The 18,663-nt window shown below is 38.1% G+C and overlaps 3 protein-coding genes across 6 annotated transcripts; 2 read left to right on the top strand and 1 right to left on the bottom strand.

Moving 5' to 3' along the window:
• Nucleotides 1-308: 308 nt before the first annotated feature.
• tmem54a (transmembrane protein 54a) lies at nucleotides 309-4,124 on the bottom strand. Of its 3 annotated transcripts, XM_043262559.1 has the most exons (7): nucleotides 4,104-4,124; nucleotides 3,570-3,666; nucleotides 2,284-2,480; nucleotides 2,099-2,158; nucleotides 1,759-1,950; nucleotides 1,153-1,281; nucleotides 309-834 (listed from the first exon to the last, which is right to left on the bottom strand). In XM_043262559.1, the coding sequence occupies exons 1-7, from the start codon at nucleotides 4,107-4,109 to the stop codon at nucleotides 709-711; spliced, it is 807 nt and encodes a 268-aa protein (XP_043118494.1). In that variant the 5' UTR covers nucleotides 4,110-4,124; the 3' UTR covers nucleotides 309-708. The 3 variants fall into 3 exon arrangements, with proteins under 3 accessions (XP_043118494.1, XP_043118493.1, XP_043118496.1); XM_043262558.1 differs by lacking the exon at nucleotides 4,104-4,124 and having other exon boundaries at nucleotides 3,570-3,722; XM_043262561.1 differs by lacking the exon at nucleotides 4,104-4,124 and having other exon boundaries at nucleotides 3,488-3,713.
• A 111-nt stretch (nucleotides 4,125-4,235) lies between these two features.
• zpcx (zona pellucida protein C) lies at nucleotides 4,236-6,656 on the top strand. The gene is made up of 7 exons (XM_043262555.1): nucleotides 4,236-4,588; nucleotides 4,665-4,836; nucleotides 4,930-5,026; nucleotides 5,106-5,191; nucleotides 5,287-5,372; nucleotides 5,563-6,472; nucleotides 6,553-6,656. Exons 1-7 carry the CDS (start codon nucleotides 4,321-4,323, stop codon nucleotides 6,572-6,574), a joined length of 1,641 nt encoding a protein of 546 aa, XP_043118490.1. The 5' UTR covers nucleotides 4,236-4,320; the 3' UTR covers nucleotides 6,575-6,656.
• A 473-nt stretch (nucleotides 6,657-7,129) lies between these two features.
• Nucleotides 7,130-18,108, top strand: pabpc4 (poly(A) binding protein, cytoplasmic 4 (inducible form)). Of its 2 annotated transcripts, none has more exons than XM_043262554.1 (14): nucleotides 7,130-7,737; nucleotides 11,478-11,671; nucleotides 12,670-12,785; nucleotides 13,168-13,307; nucleotides 13,386-13,480; nucleotides 13,644-13,781; nucleotides 13,877-13,972; nucleotides 14,465-14,734; nucleotides 15,247-15,445; nucleotides 15,766-15,899; nucleotides 16,637-16,727; nucleotides 17,098-17,228; nucleotides 17,511-17,612; nucleotides 17,732-18,108. In XM_043262554.1, exons 1-13 carry the CDS (start codon nucleotides 7,542-7,544, stop codon nucleotides 17,607-17,609), a joined length of 1,899 nt encoding a protein of 632 aa, XP_043118489.1. In that variant the 5' UTR covers nucleotides 7,130-7,541; the 3' UTR covers nucleotides 17,610-17,612; nucleotides 17,732-18,108. The 2 variants fall into 2 exon arrangements, with proteins under 2 accessions (XP_043118489.1, XP_043118488.1); XM_043262553.1 differs by having other exon boundaries at nucleotides 7,131-7,737; nucleotides 15,247-15,460.
• Nucleotides 18,109-18,663: the final 555 nt, after the last annotated feature.

Here is an 18,663-nt window from a genome sequence, read left to right as displayed (position 1 = left end):
TAAAACACTAACTTTAGCGTTTCACATTTTCAAAACAAAATCATGGAACTGATTTCTAGGTGAAAACTTTGCTTGCCTTATTAGAAGTCGTTGTACCAAGAATTTAGAAGCTGATATTTACAAAACCTGATGTTTACAAAAAAAAAAAAAAAAAAAAACACAGTTAAGTTGGTTTTAGCTTTCAAGTTTTGTGAAAAAAAAATTAATAAAAAGAAATGCCATATACAAATATTCTAAATAGGTTTTATAGACAGTGTCTAGCACATGTAAGGAATAAAAAAGAATAGAAAAGAGGACAGTAGACAAGATATTTACATATTTATATTTGACCCATTAATCCCGTTAAGAGCAATTTCAGAAACTTAGTTTTAAATAGAAAAATATTTTATATAAATTTACTGTAACAAGGAATCTCGTGTGTAGAAAATGTAACAAACATAAGCATATCACACATAAATGATGTTAATATATAAAACGTAGTGCACTTTACATGGTGAAACCAGCAGCATTTGCCACGGCCACACGGTTTGAGCCTTTAAGACTGAGGAGTAACACAACATTAGTGTTAAACTAAGGCAAAGAGGTTAGAGCACCGTCGCTCTTCAGTTGCAAGCCGCTTTAGTGCGCAGCATGCTTTTATTTGTATTGGCACTTGGTATTTCTTGCTCCACTATCATAAAGCAATTGCATAAGATTTATACTTATGATTTATAGCCAATCACTAGTCTCCACAGCAACTGCGTCTTTGTCAAGTAGGTCGTTCTGTTCTGTTGGCTCCTCCTCGTTTGGATAGTCTGGTGGAAGTGCAGTTTCTTCTGGCACCTGGACGCGCACCTGAAACCAAACATTTACATTGCATTCAGAGAATACCAAATGTTTAGCAGGTATAATGGGGAACTGGCATGCCAAATAACCCTTAAAACATCTTGGGTGCCTGGGAATAAGCACATAAATATTTCATTTTTGGGTAAACTATCCCTTTGAAAACCAAAAATTATTTTAAAATTAAATTTTGATTTGTATCTTAATTGCATTTAATTTAAAAATACAGTAAGTCACAGTAAGTCTTTTAACTACATATGAATTCTGAAGAATGGGTATATATATATATATATATATAGTATATATATAGTCACTGCATGTTGTATTTACCCTGACATTTCTCCTCCATGGGCAGCGCAGCCGGAGAAAAGAAGTGCAAGCCAAGAAGCAGCGGCAGGAGAATACCACCTCCACCACAGACATCAGAATTAATGGAAACCATAAAATTAATGTAGTTCCCTGGAGAGAGAGAAAAACATATTTTGTTTCAGTATTTCCATTCGCTTACTTATTTTGCATCATGTCCCAAAAGGGCTTGCACTGCTTTACCAACAAATTTCAATGACTTTTGAATGACACCAACATTTCAAATGACTGGATTTTCAAATGTATTTTTAATGAGAGAGCAATTTTAGAATTGAATTTTAAAAATAATAAAAAAAAGATTAGGAATAAAAAGGTGTTGGTAAAATAATCCTAAATGTTAACATTTCTAAAATGTTCCTAAAAGCAACAACAAAACCTTCCAAATGCCTCCCTCATTAAAAATCACAGCACATCCTAAATTAGAACGTAATACTATAATGGTTCATACTATGGCTTTAGTTTTGGTGACAAATGCATTTCAACAGCAAAAAAAGCATTCTTTAAAAAGGTATATATATTTGAGTATTAGATTACACTAGGATCCAGCAGCCTGGAGGTTCACTGACTCACATAGATGCGTGTGGGGTCAAAGGGGCATTCATTTGTGATGCTGTAGTAGGTTATGTTTTCAGACAGGTTGCAGTGGGCAAACAGATTGCTTCCTTCCCACATTATGGCCCTCACTGTGGCGACGGAGATACCCACTGCAGAGGTGGCACCCAAGAGAACAGCCAAGACACTCACTATTAATAGAAACCAACTCTGCAACAAGGGAAAAAACACATTCAGAAATGAACATTTTATTTCACAGAATTTTAAAGTTTTGCAACGGTGGCAAATAAATAGGAAAAACACAACGCAAATGCAATCTTTAAAAATAGGATGGTATTGTTTGCTCGTGTCTACTCACCAGCAGCTGGTTTTTCTTGTTCTTTGACAGAACAATAGCTGAGATTCCACCAATAATTGCCTGCAGGTTACAACATGGTTAGATACAGCGTGGAAAATGTGAGTTTGCAGTTTTAGCTAATATGCCTGCTTATTAACTAAACTAAACACTCGATCGTGATCACAGATAGAAGTAGACTGACAAACCATAAGTCCTGCCACGAGAGCGATGACATTGGAGATGGGGTAGACAACTGTCTTGTTCAAGGTGAACGCTTTTATGTGTCTGAGCACAGCTCCGTGTACCAGTGCCCCCAACAAGAAGTTCACATGACCCACCAGCACCAGCCCCAAACCCATCTTCATTAGGATCTTATCATCCTTCAGATTGCCACAGCAAAGACCTACGAGAAACACACACAATACCAACCAAAAGATGAAAGATGAAGGGTTAGACTCCAAGAGGAAATCAATCAAGGAATTGAGTGCATCATGAAATCCAGATAAACGTCAGACAACATACAATTATTTTTCATGAGCCATGACAAACACTAAAAGAAAGTTGTTGTGAGGGGATGAGGGACTGTCAGATATAATGGAGGAAATAGACAAACACGATGATAATTCTATGCACATTGTATTTTTCCATCAGGATTTTCTTTTTCTTTAGACTTTTTCATCATGTCCCACAGGGTTTTTTTTTTTCCAATTAACCTCAATGACTTGTGCATGATACTTCCATGCATTTGTTACAATTGCAACCGAAAAAACACAAAAAACATTATAAATAATTCAAAGATCAATTTTAGCTAAAGAAAAATTTTTGAGCTAGTAATGAACTAATAAAATATTTATTAGAGTTTTTCTGAACTGCATATTTTCTACTAGGTCATTACATTGATGGAGAATTCGAAAGATCCGATTCAAATGAATCGTTTGTTTGAGAACTGAACTATGTCCAAAATGTCAAGATCGTCAGTAAATAATAACGAAACGTAAATGTCTATCTCACAAAGAGCTATGTATGGCTTCATTGAATTTCTGTATCCAGTTAAATGGTCTATATTTTAAGGCAATTGCGATACTACAGGGTCAAGATACTGTTTCACAGAACGAGTCACACTAATCTGGTATGGTTAAATAAATGAGTGAACTGTCTCTTGTTCTAACAATATCACAAAAGATGTATAACAAATGCAAAGCTGAGATCTGCATCTTCCACATCATAAAGCTGCAGACCTAGATTCAGCTAGACATTTATCAGGGATTTTACAGGGCGACAAACAATGCTGTGCTGTATTGTCAAAATGAACGTGACCACACCCAGAACACGTTCGAGAGACTGTCCACAAACGCCCTCCCACCCCATAAAACGCACACAGTTTAGTTATGTAAATAAAGTCCAACTTACCCGAATTCACCATCCTGAAGTCTCTCTTTCAGATTAAGTCATAATTAAGGGTTTAAGATGTTTAAGGACCTTCTCCTCTTACCGTGGCTCTCAGGCTGTCTTCCTCCTTCCAGTTCACCTGAGCGCATGGCCACGCCCTGTCCGCTCGCGCACCTGTCCTGACCGCCCTGAAGGTGTCGCTGTATACAAGGAAGAAGAGCCCTCAACATACACAGATTTGATTTCTTTCTTTTTTTGATTTGATTTGATTTGATTTTAGGACATCTTTGGTCATTTCAGGCCAAAAATTTTCATTTTGCTTTTTTCTTTTAAATATACTTTAAACGTTTAGGGTTTTTTTTTGACTACGTGACAATGGCGGTCATGTTGTTGTACGACGTCAAATCTAACTTTAAAAGCAAGACCCAAAATGCTTATAAACAGGCCTGACTGCAAATACTTACAAATATCAAAATTTCTGATTATTTAAAATACAGTAACTAATTACCAATAATATTTAAATAAGAAAAAAGCAAAATAAGGATTAATTTAATTCACTTTTATGAATGGATATTTATATATCTGGAAATGCTGTCTAATTCGTTTTATGAATTTGTTGCATGAAAAACCCAATCACCTGCATAGTTTCCGTCTCAGTAGTCAGTGTTGTTTATGGTCAGTTGATGAAGTAAACCTGAACACCTGGACTTGATCACCTGACTCTCATTAGTTCATTAACCCACACAGCATAAACCTCCTCACAGCCAGCGGTTTAAGGAACGTCTGTATGACGAGGAAAGTTGTGTTTATTATTCTGTGCTGGTTTTCTCTTCTGTGAAAGCTGTGGGATAGGGATGGCAGCCGTTTTTGTCATCTTCTGCTTGACTATAGTGTCTCTAGCGCTGCCTGTTACACCCAACGGGGATGGTTTTAATGGCCATTTTTCAGCCTACTCACCAGGAATCATACATGATGTTTGGCGTGTTCCTGACGCTGCAGCACATCTTCAGAATGAAGTTCCTCAACGTCACAATTTTGAAGAACTTTTAACTATGTTTCCAATGCCTTATAATATACAGGCTCTTCTGGACAGAAGGAGTTTTTCGTTAAGGATAATGAACTGTACGTCATTAAAACGCTTCTCAATCTATTAGACTTAGTTAATGTGTAAGGTTTTCTAATGTTTATTTTGCACTAGCATCTTGGACTGGTCCAGCGGATACTAATGTGTTCCACAGAGGAGACCAGTTGTATCTGCAGGTGTCTGGCTCACCTGTATCCGGCCAACAGCTTTATGTCCAGTCCTGCCATGCTTCCTCTTCTCCAAACCATACTAACAAACCTGAAGTCGCCCTTATCATTAACAAAGGGTAGGTCAATACACAAGTGTCAATTTGAAAATGCTTGCTCACAAAAATTTACCTTTTTTTTTTTTTTTTTTTTTTTTTTTTTTTGTTCACCAGATGTGTGGCCTCCAAAGAGTCTTTGGTGAAGTTTGTGATGCAGCAGCCTGATAGAGTGAACTTGATTGTTCGTACATCCAGTTTAAAGTCTTCTGAGGTGTGTTCAGTACTAGTTAGGATCACTGCAGTCCTGCAAACTGACAATTAGGTCTAATGCTCTCCTGTTTGCTTTTTAGAGTTACATTCACTGTAAAGTGTATCTTACTAATTTGGGTGTCACCCCTACCACTAAATCCTGCAACTATAACAAGATGAAATCCAGGTAGTTCAGCTTTTATTTTTTTTGGTAACTAGGCCTTTGTCCTGAGTTTTGTAACTGTGTGTGGTTTTTTTTTTTTTTTTTTTTTTCTCTCCCAGCTGGGTTGACCTGGGTGGACACACTTCAGTATGTGATTGTTGTCGGCGGAGGTGCAGAAACTTAATTGAACGTGTAGAACTGCCTAGTAAGTAGGCTTTTTTTTTTTCCTTTCATCTGAACTTATACTTCAGTATGCAAAAGTGGCTTTACTGTAATGGAAACCAAACAAATCCCTTTTATTCTTGTCATACATTCCATTGCTGCTCTTAAAAACTGCTGTGACGTATTCTTCCTAGAAGAGTCTTGAAGTAATAATAATGACAATCCGCTTTTAGTTTCTCTAGACCTGACTGCGGATGTAAGCACTGGCCCGTTCATACTAAAGGATCAAGAATCCACTGCACAGGCCACACCGCTGCCTCTATCAGACCTCAGCACTAAATCCAGCCCTACAGCCAAAGATGACGCTGATAAAAGATGGATCATGGCAGGTACTTCTTTCTCTGGGCACTCGGTGCAAAACGTTGACACTGCCTCCCCCTGGCCTGTTCCACCTGGCTTTGGTGGGGTGATGGTCATCAGCCAGGGCCTGGGAAGTGACTTATCAATGTGGCTACCAGACATTGAGTTTGCGCTTAACCCAGTGGTGCAGATTGAGAGCGGTTATGCAGGGAACTCTGACACCTTTCAAAATGCTGAACCCTATAGAAAGCTGCAACCAGATGTTGTGAAGAGTCCAGCGGTTGCTGTGGGTGAAGGAAAAGTTTATATAGGAGATGTGGCTTCACACAAAAATAGGTTGGACATGTGGCATCTTAATAATGTTGACCACTTGCATAAAATTCAGAAAAAACCTGTTGTGACTTCAGTGGATTATCCAGAGCAGCCTCTCCCGCTTCTTGAATCCAAATTCGACTTCGCTCCAAATGACCAGCCTCTGATCAGCCCTACTCCAGAGAAGCTCTCTGAGAGCGCAGAGGAAAAGGGAGAAGTTGTTTTCAGACAGGCTGAGATTATATTTAATGATTCTAAAGGAGCTCAATTATCAGAGCCAGTTCTCTATTCCAAACTGAGTCTGAATCGAGCTGCGGATGGATCTAGTGTTCTTAGTTATGAGGAACAGAAGAGGCCCAGCATGAACAAACGGGACAAAAGGTCACAACTAGAGAAGAGTGGCAAGGATGTGCAGATGGAGGATACCTCTGAAATCAAAGACCTGGTTTCATCCCTATTGGATCAACTGAGGTTAGTGGCTGGATGATTATGAAGCTTATTAATGATCTATCACTTGTATTAATGTACACCTCTTTTTCACTTGACTACAGAAGACTGTGGACTGCGCAGTGACGGTTTTTCGTCATGCCTCTTGTGGTGGCTGATTTTTCTGCAATTTAAATAAGTTCTGCCTTAATAAAATATGCTTTCTGTATTCATGGGAGTGTGTGGGTTTTTTTTTTTTTTTTTTTTTTTTTTTTTTTTTTTTTTTCCCATTATCAAACTGATAACCAACATGGGAAGTAAACGTGTTCTTTTTAAATCTGCCAACCTAGAAAATATTACCAAGTCTCATAGAAATGGGGTTCTCCAGGTTTTTATTTTAAATAGTCATGTCCCAGAAGTATGCGTCTTGTATGGATTTTTTTTGGACTCTCAATCTTGTCTCTTTAATTGGTTTGACGCGTGTTCGTCGTGGGAAAGACCCATATAGCTGCTGTAGTGGAAACCTTGTATCCTTGTATTGTAGACGGCCGCGCCCAGATGTCGCTGTTGGATGCTCCTTTTCCAAACGCGCCGTCCTGTACACCGCATGCTCTGTGCGGGTTTTTTTTTTTTTTTCTGTTATCCCGAGTGTGACCCTGGCTGCTATTTCCTCCGCTCGAGCTATAAAGTGCCCGTGCATTTCCCACGCACCCTCTTTCCCCGGCCACCACACCGTGAGTGTGTAACTCACTGTTCTTCAGTACCTTTAAAAAAAAAAAAAAAAAAAAAAAAACATAAAAAATACAAAATAACGAAAACCTCAAAAAATAACTACTTTAAACCGAACAACGTTTTTAAAAGGGGCGAACTTTTTTGTTTTTTAAAAAACAAGCTGTCGATCCACCCAGACGTTTCTGAAGCCGGTTCCTCGCGAGCGGACTCCATATGCCGTAGCTGTCATTGCTCCCGACGTCGTTTATCTGGAGAGTAGCGTAAAAGTTTAATAGAGGATTAAGAGACTAATTTGTCCCTCTGGTTCTAGGACGCTCTTTACGCGCTGTCATTTCAGCACTAGACAAACACACGAGCTCAAAGGCTTGAACGACCCCGAGACATGAACGCAGCGACGGCGGGGAGTTATCCGATGGCTTCTCTCTATGTGGGCGACCTGCACCCTGATATCACGGAGGCTATGCTGTATGAGAAATTCAGTCCGGCCGGCCCGGTGCTGTCCATCCGCGTGTGTCGGGATATGATCACGCGGCGCTCGCTGGGCTATGCCTACGTCAACTTCCAGCAGCCTGCGGACGGTAAGACATGACAGACAGCGCCCTGTCGTCCTGCGTCTCGCTTTGAACGCGATGCATATAGCTGAAAGAGTAACGGGAATAATGTGTCATGATTTGTGCGTTAATGTGGGGACGCTGGAGGTGATGTGTAGTGCGCACCCTCGCGCGCGCGCGCTCTCTCTCCCGTGTGCTGTCACATGTATTTCTGAGTTAACCACATCACGCTTTTCTTCACTCCTCTCTGCTACAACCTTCATTAACCTCTTCAACAAACCGCTTTATTCTCCTAATACGGCCTGTTGTGAGAAAGTCAGGGTTTACTGACTGTGACCGTCACACCGCATTATGTCCAGCCAATATGGCAAGCTGCTTTAACATACAAAGAGTACTAATGTTTCAGCTACTGGCTATTTATATTTAAATTACTCCATAATTAAAACCATATTTTGTTTTTATGTTTTTAAAATTGGTTGTTTAAAATCGACGTTTTATTCATGTTAATTATTTCAATAGCAACAAAACCTTATTCCATTGTTATTCCAACTTATTTTTGTAATGTATGAGGATCCAAAAGACACTAGTAGGCTGACTTCATAAAATTACTATTAACTACCAGTAGATAGAAGTATTTATTCCAGTTTTTTGTAGTCAGTAATTAGTTTTTTTAGTACAGTAAAATACAGCAACTATATCTTAGTTACTGTTAATTTTTCTTAAAATACTAATAGGCTATTATTAGTACTGCGTTATTTTATGTTAGCCTTTTGCTAGCATTTTACTCTCTCTCTTTTTTTTTTTTTAAATTACATAATCACTATCAGTTATTTCTTACTTACCAGTGACTTTCCGTGATAGTTGTGAATTTCTACATTATTGTAGCTCAAAGAGCAGAGCATGGGGCAAGTAATGGCAAGGTCATAAGTTTGATTTACAGGTCCAATACATTGCATGCAATAAAAGGGGTTTTGGATAAAATGCTATATTTATTCAATTGTTATTAAAGCAGCCTACTGTTAACATAAAACTGATACTGGTTTATTTCAATGCCTTAACATCTTAAGGAAGTTTTTGTTCCCATAGACCTAATAAAAACTTGATTCGCTTACTTGGGAATTTGCAATTTAAGACACTTACAATCCCTTGTCAAAAACAGAATTCAAATACACAAAATTTATTTGCAATTTTACAAATATAAAATCAGCTTGCTGAACAACACGCTGTATCATTTCCCATGTCTTGAAATAAGATCATCGCTCAGTGATACAAAGGTTGAGTATGCAGCATGTATGTATAAATCATTTATGCCGTGCACCCTGCAAGAGTTTTGTTCTGTTGAGCTTGCCTAGTCTTGTCCATTCGTGAAAAAAAACATTCACACATTCTGTTCACAGTCTGTCTGGGGGGAAAAATGTGAAAAAAAATTAAACAATTTAGATTCAATAATAGACGAAGACTCAGTAGAGACAAACAGTCTCAATTTAAGCCTATAATCAGAATAGAGAACTAGACTAGAATTAAATGTGGTGGGTGACCCATATATAATCAAAAATGGCCTACATCTGCTATAAACCTTGATATAAGAAGATCATTTGGAAACGTTCATGTTTTAGCTCTCTGAAGAACACTACGAATACGTCTAGGGGAATGGTACTTGTGTGTGTGTATATATATATATATATATATATATATATATATATATAATGTGTGAGTGTGTGTGTGTGTGTGTGTTAGCCCACATTTTGCAACCTGGCATGACCTATTTGTGCTATTTAAAGTGTCATGAGGGGATAATACCATTGTGAAGCACCTTCAGCTTGGTTTCTATCATATCTGATACTTCATGTGAGACTAGAAAAAGTATTAATTGGGGTAAGTATTCATTTTTTTTTGTCCTGTCTTTCCTGCACTTCAAATAAGTTTTACAGACAGTTTTATAGCATTTAAACCTAAATACTGCTGAATTCATTGTTCATCATCAGTAGGGCAAACACTTATTTCTTCAACCAGCAAAAGTTATGTGAAATTATAATGAACAATTGTATACTACCTTTCAAAAGTGTGGAGTTGGTGTGATTTCTTAAATGTTTTTTAAAGACGTCTCTTATGCTCAAGACTGCCTTTATTTGATCACAAACGTAGTAAAAGCACCAATATTACAGTTTAAAATAGTTTAAAAATGTTTAACTGCTATATATTTTAATGTATTTTAAAAACGATTTGTTCAACAGAGAGGTGAATCTGAAATATCTGTTCCCTGTGCTAAATGCTTTGTAAACATCTCATGCTCGATTTTGCCCTACTCTTTCACAGCACAAAGGTTAAAAGGTCAGAGTTGAACTCGCTCACCTCCATTTAGTTACTCAGAATGGCGACTCAGAATAGTCAACGTGTTTACATATAAGAGACAAAAGCAGTTGGTGACCACTATAGGATGTAAATCTGAAAGAGTATCAAGACTTTATAATGTTTTACGCATGTTTTGCTCAGTGTGACAGCACAATAGTAGTTTACACCACGCATATGCTCAGCAAATGTGTTCATGCACATGGTGGCTTGGTCTTCAGCATGTAACAGCTGCATTTGTAAACAGTTGCCGGCACTGGTAAGCTTCAGCCACACACATTCCTGTGTCTTAGCCCCATCAATGGACACAGAGCCTTGAACACATGCTGCCTGCCAGCACATTGCTCAAAGGACCCAACACAGCTAAATATAGAGTCGGTGAGGGCTGTCTACACTATGCCTGTCTTTTCTGAAAGGTGTGTTGACGAAACAAGCTGACAGGCAAATTCATAGGTCAGCCACGCCACGCTTCTGCTTATACAGTGATGGCAGATTACTACTGATATTGACAGCTATACACTGCCGGTGTATGTGCCTCCTAAATAAGTTATCATATAAATAAACGTTTGCTTTGAACTGTAAATAGGTTGTGTATACTGTCCTGTGTTGGCTGAAAGTTGTTATTTGCAGTGGTCTCTCTCACACTCCCTCTCTCTCTCTCTCTCTCTCTCTCTCTCTCTCTGGGTGATCCCACCAGCTCTGAGCTTCATGTTCAATACAATCACACTGCAAACTGCTGAGGGCAGCAGACACAAGGCTGCTCCATTTTGTTCACCAGACATTTTTAGTTTGTGTGTGTGTGTGTGTCGGGGGGAGGGCTATGAGGTTCAAAAGAGAGAGAGACCCATCATAATGTATTACAAAAGGTGACTGTTCCCTTATATGCCATCAGTTTGAATTTGATAAAGCTTCTGACAAACCTTAAAACTGATATTTATCTGTTTCAGTCTTCAGACATTACCAGACATACACATATATTTGAGTTCTGCTTTGCTCTGCTGCCATAGATATTTTATCCTAAATGTTAACTGTTTGTGTGTGTGTGTATTTGAGTCTTAAAACAAGTAAATTGTCATAAATACAAATGTTCTATATTTATTTATACTTATTTAATCATTTTTAAATATTTAGGCTTAATACATTAATATTTAAATGTAATAATTAGATTAGTTTTGTGGGTCTTTCTGTGATCTGCTAGCATTACCACTAGCTCAGCTAACAAGTTTCAAGCTTGTTTGTTGTGGTATTGTTGAGTGTCACTAAACACACAATGGATTAAAATATATTATTAATGAATAAATCTGAGACTTATGTTGGTTATAGCGAGTTGTCATCCTCTAGTAGGCTAATTGTTAGTAGTTTATGTGCTGAGGTAGAAGAGCAGAGAGATCTTATATCTCATGTTTTTGTGGTTGCAGCGGAAAGAGCTTTGGACACAATGAACTTCGATGTGGTCAAAGGAAAGCCGATCAGAATTATGTGGTCACAAAGAGATCCGTCACTTAGGAAATCTGGGGTTGGAAACGTCTTCATCAAAAATCTGGACAAGTCCATTGACAACAAGGCCCTGTATGACACCTTCTCTGCTTTTGGGAACATCCTGTCCTGCAAGGTAAGAAGTAGGAAGTGACTTTTAGATCTTTTGAAGCTGAAAAAAATACTTTATTTCTTTACTTATTTAATGTATGTACTTGGCTGCCCTCCACGGAAAACTACACCTCTAGTCAAAATTAAAGTGGTCATATGATTCCAGATTTGTTAGTGTTACAACCTCTTGGTACATAAAGAACATCTATAAAGTTTCAAAGACTAAAGTCTCAAAACCATTATATTCTTTATAAAAGGTATGACTTGTACCCCCCAACACAGCTTGTTTAAACATGCTCCCACTTTGCTACATCACAACGTGGAGGCGTGTTTTTATAACACTGCCCAAATGTTTACGCAAAGAAAAAAAGTGGAGCAATTCTGGTTGCCAGACGCACTGTATGCCGTTGTGAAACAAATGCTGCGTTTTGATTTAATAGCGCTGGGATATGGCATCACGTTATGGTAAGGGGCGTAACATTTCCACCTCATGATTACATTTTCGGCCAATCACAGTGCACTGGATAGCTGGCCAATCAGAGCAGGAGGATAAAGGAGAAACAAAAATGTACAGTATGTGGAAAATAATGTTTTTTTTTTGCACCTTAAACCGCGTAAATCCACAAAATAATATTCTTTTTTAGAAACACCATATGACCCCTTTAAGGTCAATGAATAATAGTAATGTAATAAAATGTTATTAATAGGAAAGAATGATATTTAATAATATCTGATGAATGATACACCCCCCTAACCCATGCAATACAACATTTATTTCTTAAAGGTAATAGGGGATTTTCTGATAGTTATAACTAACATTTGAAAAATAATTCACATAAACTAATTGTCTGAAATAGCAATTAGTTATTTTTGCTCATAATATATAGTCACAGAAGAATGTTTCTATATTTTTCTTTGATAATTTCTCTATTCAAGCAATAAATCATGCATCAGAGAAACTGACATTGTTCATCTGTATAAGACAAAGACACTGTAATTTGATTCTTGATGCCGTCTCAACAGGTGGTGTGTGACGAGAACGGATCTAAGGGTTACGCCTTTGTACATTTTGAAACTCAGGATGCAGCTGACCGCGCCATTGAGAAGATGAACGGCATGTTACTGAACGACCGCAAGGTGTGAGTGTCCAAGCAGGGTCATGTGACAGGAAGGCGGTCCATTAACTTGTTGATTGACAAAGACAGTCTGTAGTTTTCAGTCACTAATGTTACAGAGAACTTTGGAAGAAAGTTTGTTGACCAGTACCCACCCTCATGTTTTCCCAATACTATATATCTATCTTACTTTTGTGGAATGCAAAAGTATTTTTGTGAATATTACTTTTTCATCCTTTTATTGTAAAATATATTCTGCTAGTCTTCTAGCATTTATGTGATTATATAAGTCGGTTTTGTCCCTGCTGCAGCTGTTTTGTGTCTGCGGTTGGTCTGCAGCTGTCGGTGTTACATTTCTGCATCAGTCACGTTTCTGTCTCTGCTTTTTTTTTTTTTTTTTTTGTAGGTTTGTGGGCCGTTTCAAGTCCAGGAAGGAAAGGGAAGCAGAGATGGGTGCCAAAGCCAAAGAATTCACCAATGTTTACATCAAAAACTTTGGCGAGGATATGGACGATCAGAGACTGAAGGAGCTCTTTGATAAATACGGTGAGTTTGAGAGAATAAATGGTTGTTGTGATGGTGGCCTTGAATCCTTTTATCTGAAGATTTAGTTTCCACCTGCAGGTAAAACACTGAGCGTGAAGGTCATGACAGACCCCACAGGGAAATCTCGTGGATTTGGGTTTGTGAGCTACGAGAAGCATGAGGATGCTAACAAGGTGCGGTGAATCAACTGATGCTCAAACATGTTTAAAAATAAGAATGAAATATCAGCAGTGATATACTGACATTGTCATTGAACTTTCATGGGCTAGATAGATAGACTGACAAATAAACAAATGAACAGACAGGTGATATATTGTAATGATATTTCTGTCTCAGGCTGTGGAAGACATGAATGGTACGGAGCTTAACGGTAAGACAGTGTTTGTTGGCCGAGCGCAGAAAAAGATGGAGAGACAAGCAGAACTCAAGAGGAAGTTTGAACAGCTCAAACAGGAAAGAATCAGCAGATATCAGGTAATCGGTTGCTTTGTTGTGTCTTTGTGTGTATGGTTGTGTTTTGGTTAAAAAAAGAATTAGAGTTTATTTTATGTGTATATTTGTGTTCATAGGGTGTAAATTTGTACATCAAGAATCTTGATGACACCATCGATGATGAGAAACTTCGTAAAGAGTTCTCTCCTTTCGGCTCTATCACCAGTGCCAAGGTGGGTCAAAGGGTGACTGTTTAGAGTCTATTTCTGTTTGAGCACTTTGGGCAATTTCCCAGCAACGTTTTTGCACCATTGAAGGGCATAGTGGGATGGGGATGGTATTTAAAGGCCCTTTCCAAATCAAAGTGAGCAACCAAATTCGTAGGACTACATTCGTAGTTCAGATCAAGGAAGAATTTTGTTCATCTTAAAGGTTTTTTTTTTGATAATATGATCTTGAGTGACACATGGTCATGATTTATAATTTTTTTTTTTGATAATTTAAGAACTCAAACCCAATAATCAATATTCCTTAAATACATACATTTTTAAAAATGTTGTCATATTTGTTTGTTTTGTAGCAGATGTGCTCACGTTTAGATAAATTTGAAGATGCAAATAAGCTATATCTGGTCCAGTAATAAAGTTTTCTGCTTTTGCAAGCTTTCTATTTTTGACTGACAGAAGAAGGAGGTGGTCTCTTATGCAATGTATATCTTACTGTAGGTGATGCTGGAGGATGGCAGGTCCAAAGGTTTTGGCTTTGTGTGTTTCTCCTCACCTGAGGAGGCCACAAAGGCAGTGACAGAGATGAACGGGCGTATTGTTGGCTCCAAACCACTGTACGTAGCCCTGGCCCAACGCAAAGAAGAACGCAAAGCGCATCTGACCAACCAATACATGCAGCGTATCGCTGGCATGAGGGCCATGCCTGCCAATGCTATCATCAACCAGTTCCAGCCCGCCGGTGGTTACTTTATGCCAGCTGTGCCACAGGTGGGTGAGATCCAAAAGTCTAAGACAACATTGACAGTCTGGGAATAGTTCATGCAAAAATGTACATTTTGCCATCATTTACTTACCCTTGAGTAGTTCCAAACCTACAGTCCCAAGACTACTCGAGGGTGAGTAAATGATGATAGAATTTATTTTTTAAATTCTCATTTATAAGTGAAAACATACTATAATATAAATACTATTTGAAATTTTAAATAGTAAATTAAATCATCTTTGGTAAATGGTAAATTATCTTTGGTAAATTATAATTATGACAAAAAGAAAAGCTGAGATACCGAACGAAGACAATTTTGACATTTTATCTCTTAATTTCCATAAACATTATATATAATAAGGAATCACCAAAGCACAAGTTTCTTTTGTGCCTGAAATTGACTTTCCTAGTATATCAAAATAAATCAATAATAAATCAATAAATACACAAGGTTGTAAAAGGGTCCTTTAAATGATTAATAAACTCTCATTTATGTCTTTTGTTTAATGCATCACAGGCTCAGAACAGAACGACATACTATGCACCAAACCAGCTCACCCAGATGCGTCCGAACCCTCGCTGGCAGCAGCAGGGTGGCAGAGGTCAGGGTGGCTTCCAGGGCATGCCCAGCTCCTTGCGCCAGCCAGGACCCCGTGCCAACATACGCCACCTGGCCCCCAATGCTTCCACACAGGGCCCACGCGGGATCCCCACAGGTGCACAGAGAGTGGGTGAGAAAACCCACCCACTATTGATGCAGTGGCCTGTTGTGACAAACTTTGACCTGTTTTCCAGACACAGCCTCCTTACAATGTCCAGTCATTTCAAGTTAGATTTCAGAGATTATATATTTGATAAACAATGTCAGAAAGATTATTAAAGATTTAGTTTTTAAACAGTCATGTTTATCTTTTGGTTCTAGTTGACCTGATCATTACGTAATTCATTTGAAAACACCATTTTCTGATCACAACAAGAGAGTTTGGTGATCATCCTGACCATAGCTTTAATGTTATTTATTTCTTTCCACAACTAGGAGGCACTAGCCAGCCGATGGGTCCCCGGCCGGGCATGGGGGTGACGACTCCACGTGCCATGCCCCCATACAAGTATGCCACAACCATACGAAACACTCAGCCTCAGGTTGTGCAGCCCATTACTCTGCAGCAGGTAATATACAGACATTATACAGTACCTCACTTAAATTAAAATTACACAGTTGACTTAATAATTCTAGCTGTCCAGTTGTTCCGTTTCTGATATTATTGGTTGTATATTTAATTAACTGATACATATTTAATAACAAAGGTATAATGTGTATATTTTAGTTGTAAACAGGAATAGAATTAATTGTCATAAAACAAACAGGTTCAAAGATATGTTAGGGACCTAAGTTGCTCAATAGGTACCATTTATGCTTTTATTTAATAGTGTTGGCTAAAATTGGATATAGATCAGTCAAAATGTAATATTTAAAGTCCCTATCGTAGGTTTTTAAAGGCTCATATTTTGGTTTTGGGAGTCCCCAACAACAGGTTGACATACATGCAAAGTCAAAAAAACACTTTAAACCACTATATGCTTTTTTACTTTATATGCTCAATGACCCCCAAACGATTCATTCATGATGAATTTGTCCAAAAGCATCTAATGGCAAAGAATGAATTTGCATTTTTTTTCAGACCAACACGAAAAGACCAACAAGTGGACAGACAGTACGCTAATGTTGCTAATTTGTAGTATATTTTATTTTCAATTTACACGCACATAATTGTAAAGATTTTTAAGATTGGCCATTAATAAGTAAACCTGAAAATGAATAACCTTTCAGGACAGAATGTTTATATTTTGCACTGTGAGAATTAAGATATCAAAATGGTCATTTTGTGTTTTCCTATGTTGTGCAGGCACAGCCAGCTGTTCATGTGCAGGGTCAGGAGCCTCTCACTGCCTCCATGTTAGCTGCCGCTCCTCCTCAGGAACAGAAACAGATGCTTGGTGAGATGAGGAGGCTGTAAGCACGTTCAGCCTTACTAAACATATTCTTACACTCCCGAGGACATTTTTGCACATTACAGTTTGACATGAATTCACACAAAACCTGTATAGTTGTTCAAAACCTGTAGTATCTTTCTGTTCCTGAACCAAAAAGAAGATCATTTGAGGACTGTTGGTAAACAAAAAGCTGCTAATTCTGTTGAAAAAATACTATGCAACTGGTTACCAGCATCCTTCAAATTACCTTAAAAGTATTGCAGGCTTGGAACGATCTCAGGTTGATCGGTGGACTATCCCTTTAATTCTTCCCTGTAGCTATTTCTAATTGTTTCTAGCCTGTCTTACACATGCCTGTTTTGTTTTCCCTCAGGTGAGCGGTTGTTTCCTCTCATCCAGGCAATGCACCCCAGTCTAGCCGGGAAGATCACAGGAATGCTTCTAGAGATCGACAACTCTGAGCTGCTGCACATGCTGGAGTCCCATGAGTCTCTGCGCTCCAAGGTGACAGCCATTAACCATGATAAAAGCCTCCAGTAACAGACACCAGCTCGGCTGTTATATGCAATAATGAGAAAACATCACAAGCTTTTAACAATGCAAAGCTTATTGACTAAACCAGGGACTTATTATTATGCGCTTATTTATTAGGATTTATGCGGGGGACTTGTTCTGAAATGTAATTCATAAATGACAGTGGCGTTTTATCAGCTTATTAGAGACACGAATCTCTGTGGTGAAGATGGTTCGGGCATTGCGGGACTGTTGATTTATCTGTGTTGTCAGGTGGAGGAGGCTGTCGCAGTGCTTCAGGCTCATCAGGCCAAGAAAGATGCCACACAGAAAGTGGGAGTCACCGCAGCGACTGTAGCCGCAACATCATGACAAGTAACTTTTCTTATTATCAGTAGGATTATAACTTCCGCACTTGTTTTGGGGCTGTTTATGTGAGTTGTCATAATGATTATGGAAAGTGATCGTTTTATCATTGAAATTGTTTTCTGCAGGGTGAAGCTGAACGGCTGAAGAGAGATCACCGCTGTCTGGTGTCGTCTGGTGGCAACCAATAAGAACACAAAACATAAAACAAGAAAAAAAAAAAAAACAAAATGATACTTGAACATAAAGAATACAATTTTGTTGCAGGGCTGACATTTTTAACTCTGCAATGATTTTTATCACCTAAAGTTAATTTTAAAAAGAGGCAGTTCTGTGAGGGAAGAGCCTCTCTATTGTGGCCAGGACTGACTTTTTTATGAGGAACTGAAAAACTTGGTTCTTCAGTGAGCTGTGTGTTTGCTGCTTTGATTGGACCTCACTTGTCCCATGACAATAACCTGAGTGGTGTGGCACTCTAAATAAAGGGATGACTATTTAAATGAAATATACTGTCTTCTTTTTCTTCTTCTTTTTTTTAAGCCAAGACAAAGGCCATTTTACACACGTTTTATCCAAAGTTACTTGCACTACAGGAACAATCCTTTAATGGATTACATTTTCTGCTCAAGGGCCCAATAATAACAGAAGTGTTAATAACATCCCATTCACCTTTAACCTGGATAAGTCTTATAACCTAAGCCATTCAATTACGGTTTGCATCCTCCATGAAAGCAAATAACACATATGGGTATCATATTTCATAGGTCTATTATTAGTGCGTCAAGATATAAATCACAAGAATCCATGAACACACTACACACATGTAAAGATAGTCCTATAAGTAATACGTATTGTTACATAATGAAAAATAAATATATTGTATGGTTTTTCACCATTTACAAGAGTGACAACAATTTTTGGCTAGATTGAATTCTTTTAATTGTTTTAAATGGCTAGTCAATGAGTAAAACTAATTATCAAGCTAACTTACTAGCTATGTTTTAAATAAATATTTAACAGTACCACTAAGTACCAGTAAATCCATGACTAAATCATAGAC

Source organism: Puntigrus tetrazona, chromosome 17 (assembly GCF_018831695.1).
Source record: "Puntigrus tetrazona isolate hp1 chromosome 17, ASM1883169v1, whole genome shotgun sequence".
NCBI lineage: Eukaryota > Metazoa > Chordata > Actinopteri > Cypriniformes > Cyprinidae > Puntigrus > Puntigrus tetrazona.
The sequence above is the reverse complement of the archived record's forward strand: the minus strand, read 5'-3'. Positions and strand labels throughout refer to the sequence as shown.

What these genes read in the sequence shown, in the direction of transcription:
- tmem54a (XM_043262558.1), bottom strand. Translation starts at nt 3,696, where the DNA reads ATGTTGAGGGCTCTTCTTCCTTGTATACAGCGACACCTTCAGGGCGGT. An exon ending in AAGACAGCCTGAGAGCCACG is followed by an intron (nt 2,481 to 3,569) that starts GTAAGAGGAGAA and finishes TGTTTCTCGTAG; the next exon opens with GTCTTTGCTGTGGCAATCTG. An exon ending in ACAAGAAAAACCAGCTGCTG is followed by an intron (nt 1,951 to 2,098) that starts GTGAGTAGACAC and finishes CCCTTGTTGCAG; the next exon opens with AGTTGGTTTCTATTAATAGT.
- zpcx (XM_043262555.1), top strand. Translation starts at nt 4,321, where the DNA reads ATGGCAGCCGTTTTTGTCATCTTCTGCTTGACTATAGTGTCTCTAGCG. An exon ending in TTCGTTAAGGATAATGAACT is followed by an intron (nt 4,589 to 4,664) that starts GTACGTCATTAA and finishes ATTTTGCACTAG; the next exon opens with CATCTTGGACTGGTCCAGCG. An exon ending in GCCCTTATCATTAACAAAGG is followed by an intron (nt 4,837 to 4,929) that starts GTAGGTCAATAC and finishes TTTGTTCACCAG; the next exon opens with ATGTGTGGCCTCCAAAGAGT.
- pabpc4 (XM_043262553.1), top strand. Translation starts at nt 7,542, where the DNA reads ATGAACGCAGCGACGGCGGGGAGTTATCCGATGGCTTCTCTCTATGTG. An exon ending in GGAACATCCTGTCCTGCAAG is followed by an intron (nt 11,672 to 12,669) that starts GTAAGAAGTAGG and finishes CCGTCTCAACAG; the next exon opens with GTGGTGTGTGACGAGAACGG. An exon ending in GCTCTATCACCAGTGCCAAG is followed by an intron (nt 13,973 to 14,464) that starts GTGGGTCAAAGG and finishes ATCTTACTGTAG; the next exon opens with GTGATGCTGGAGGATGGCAG.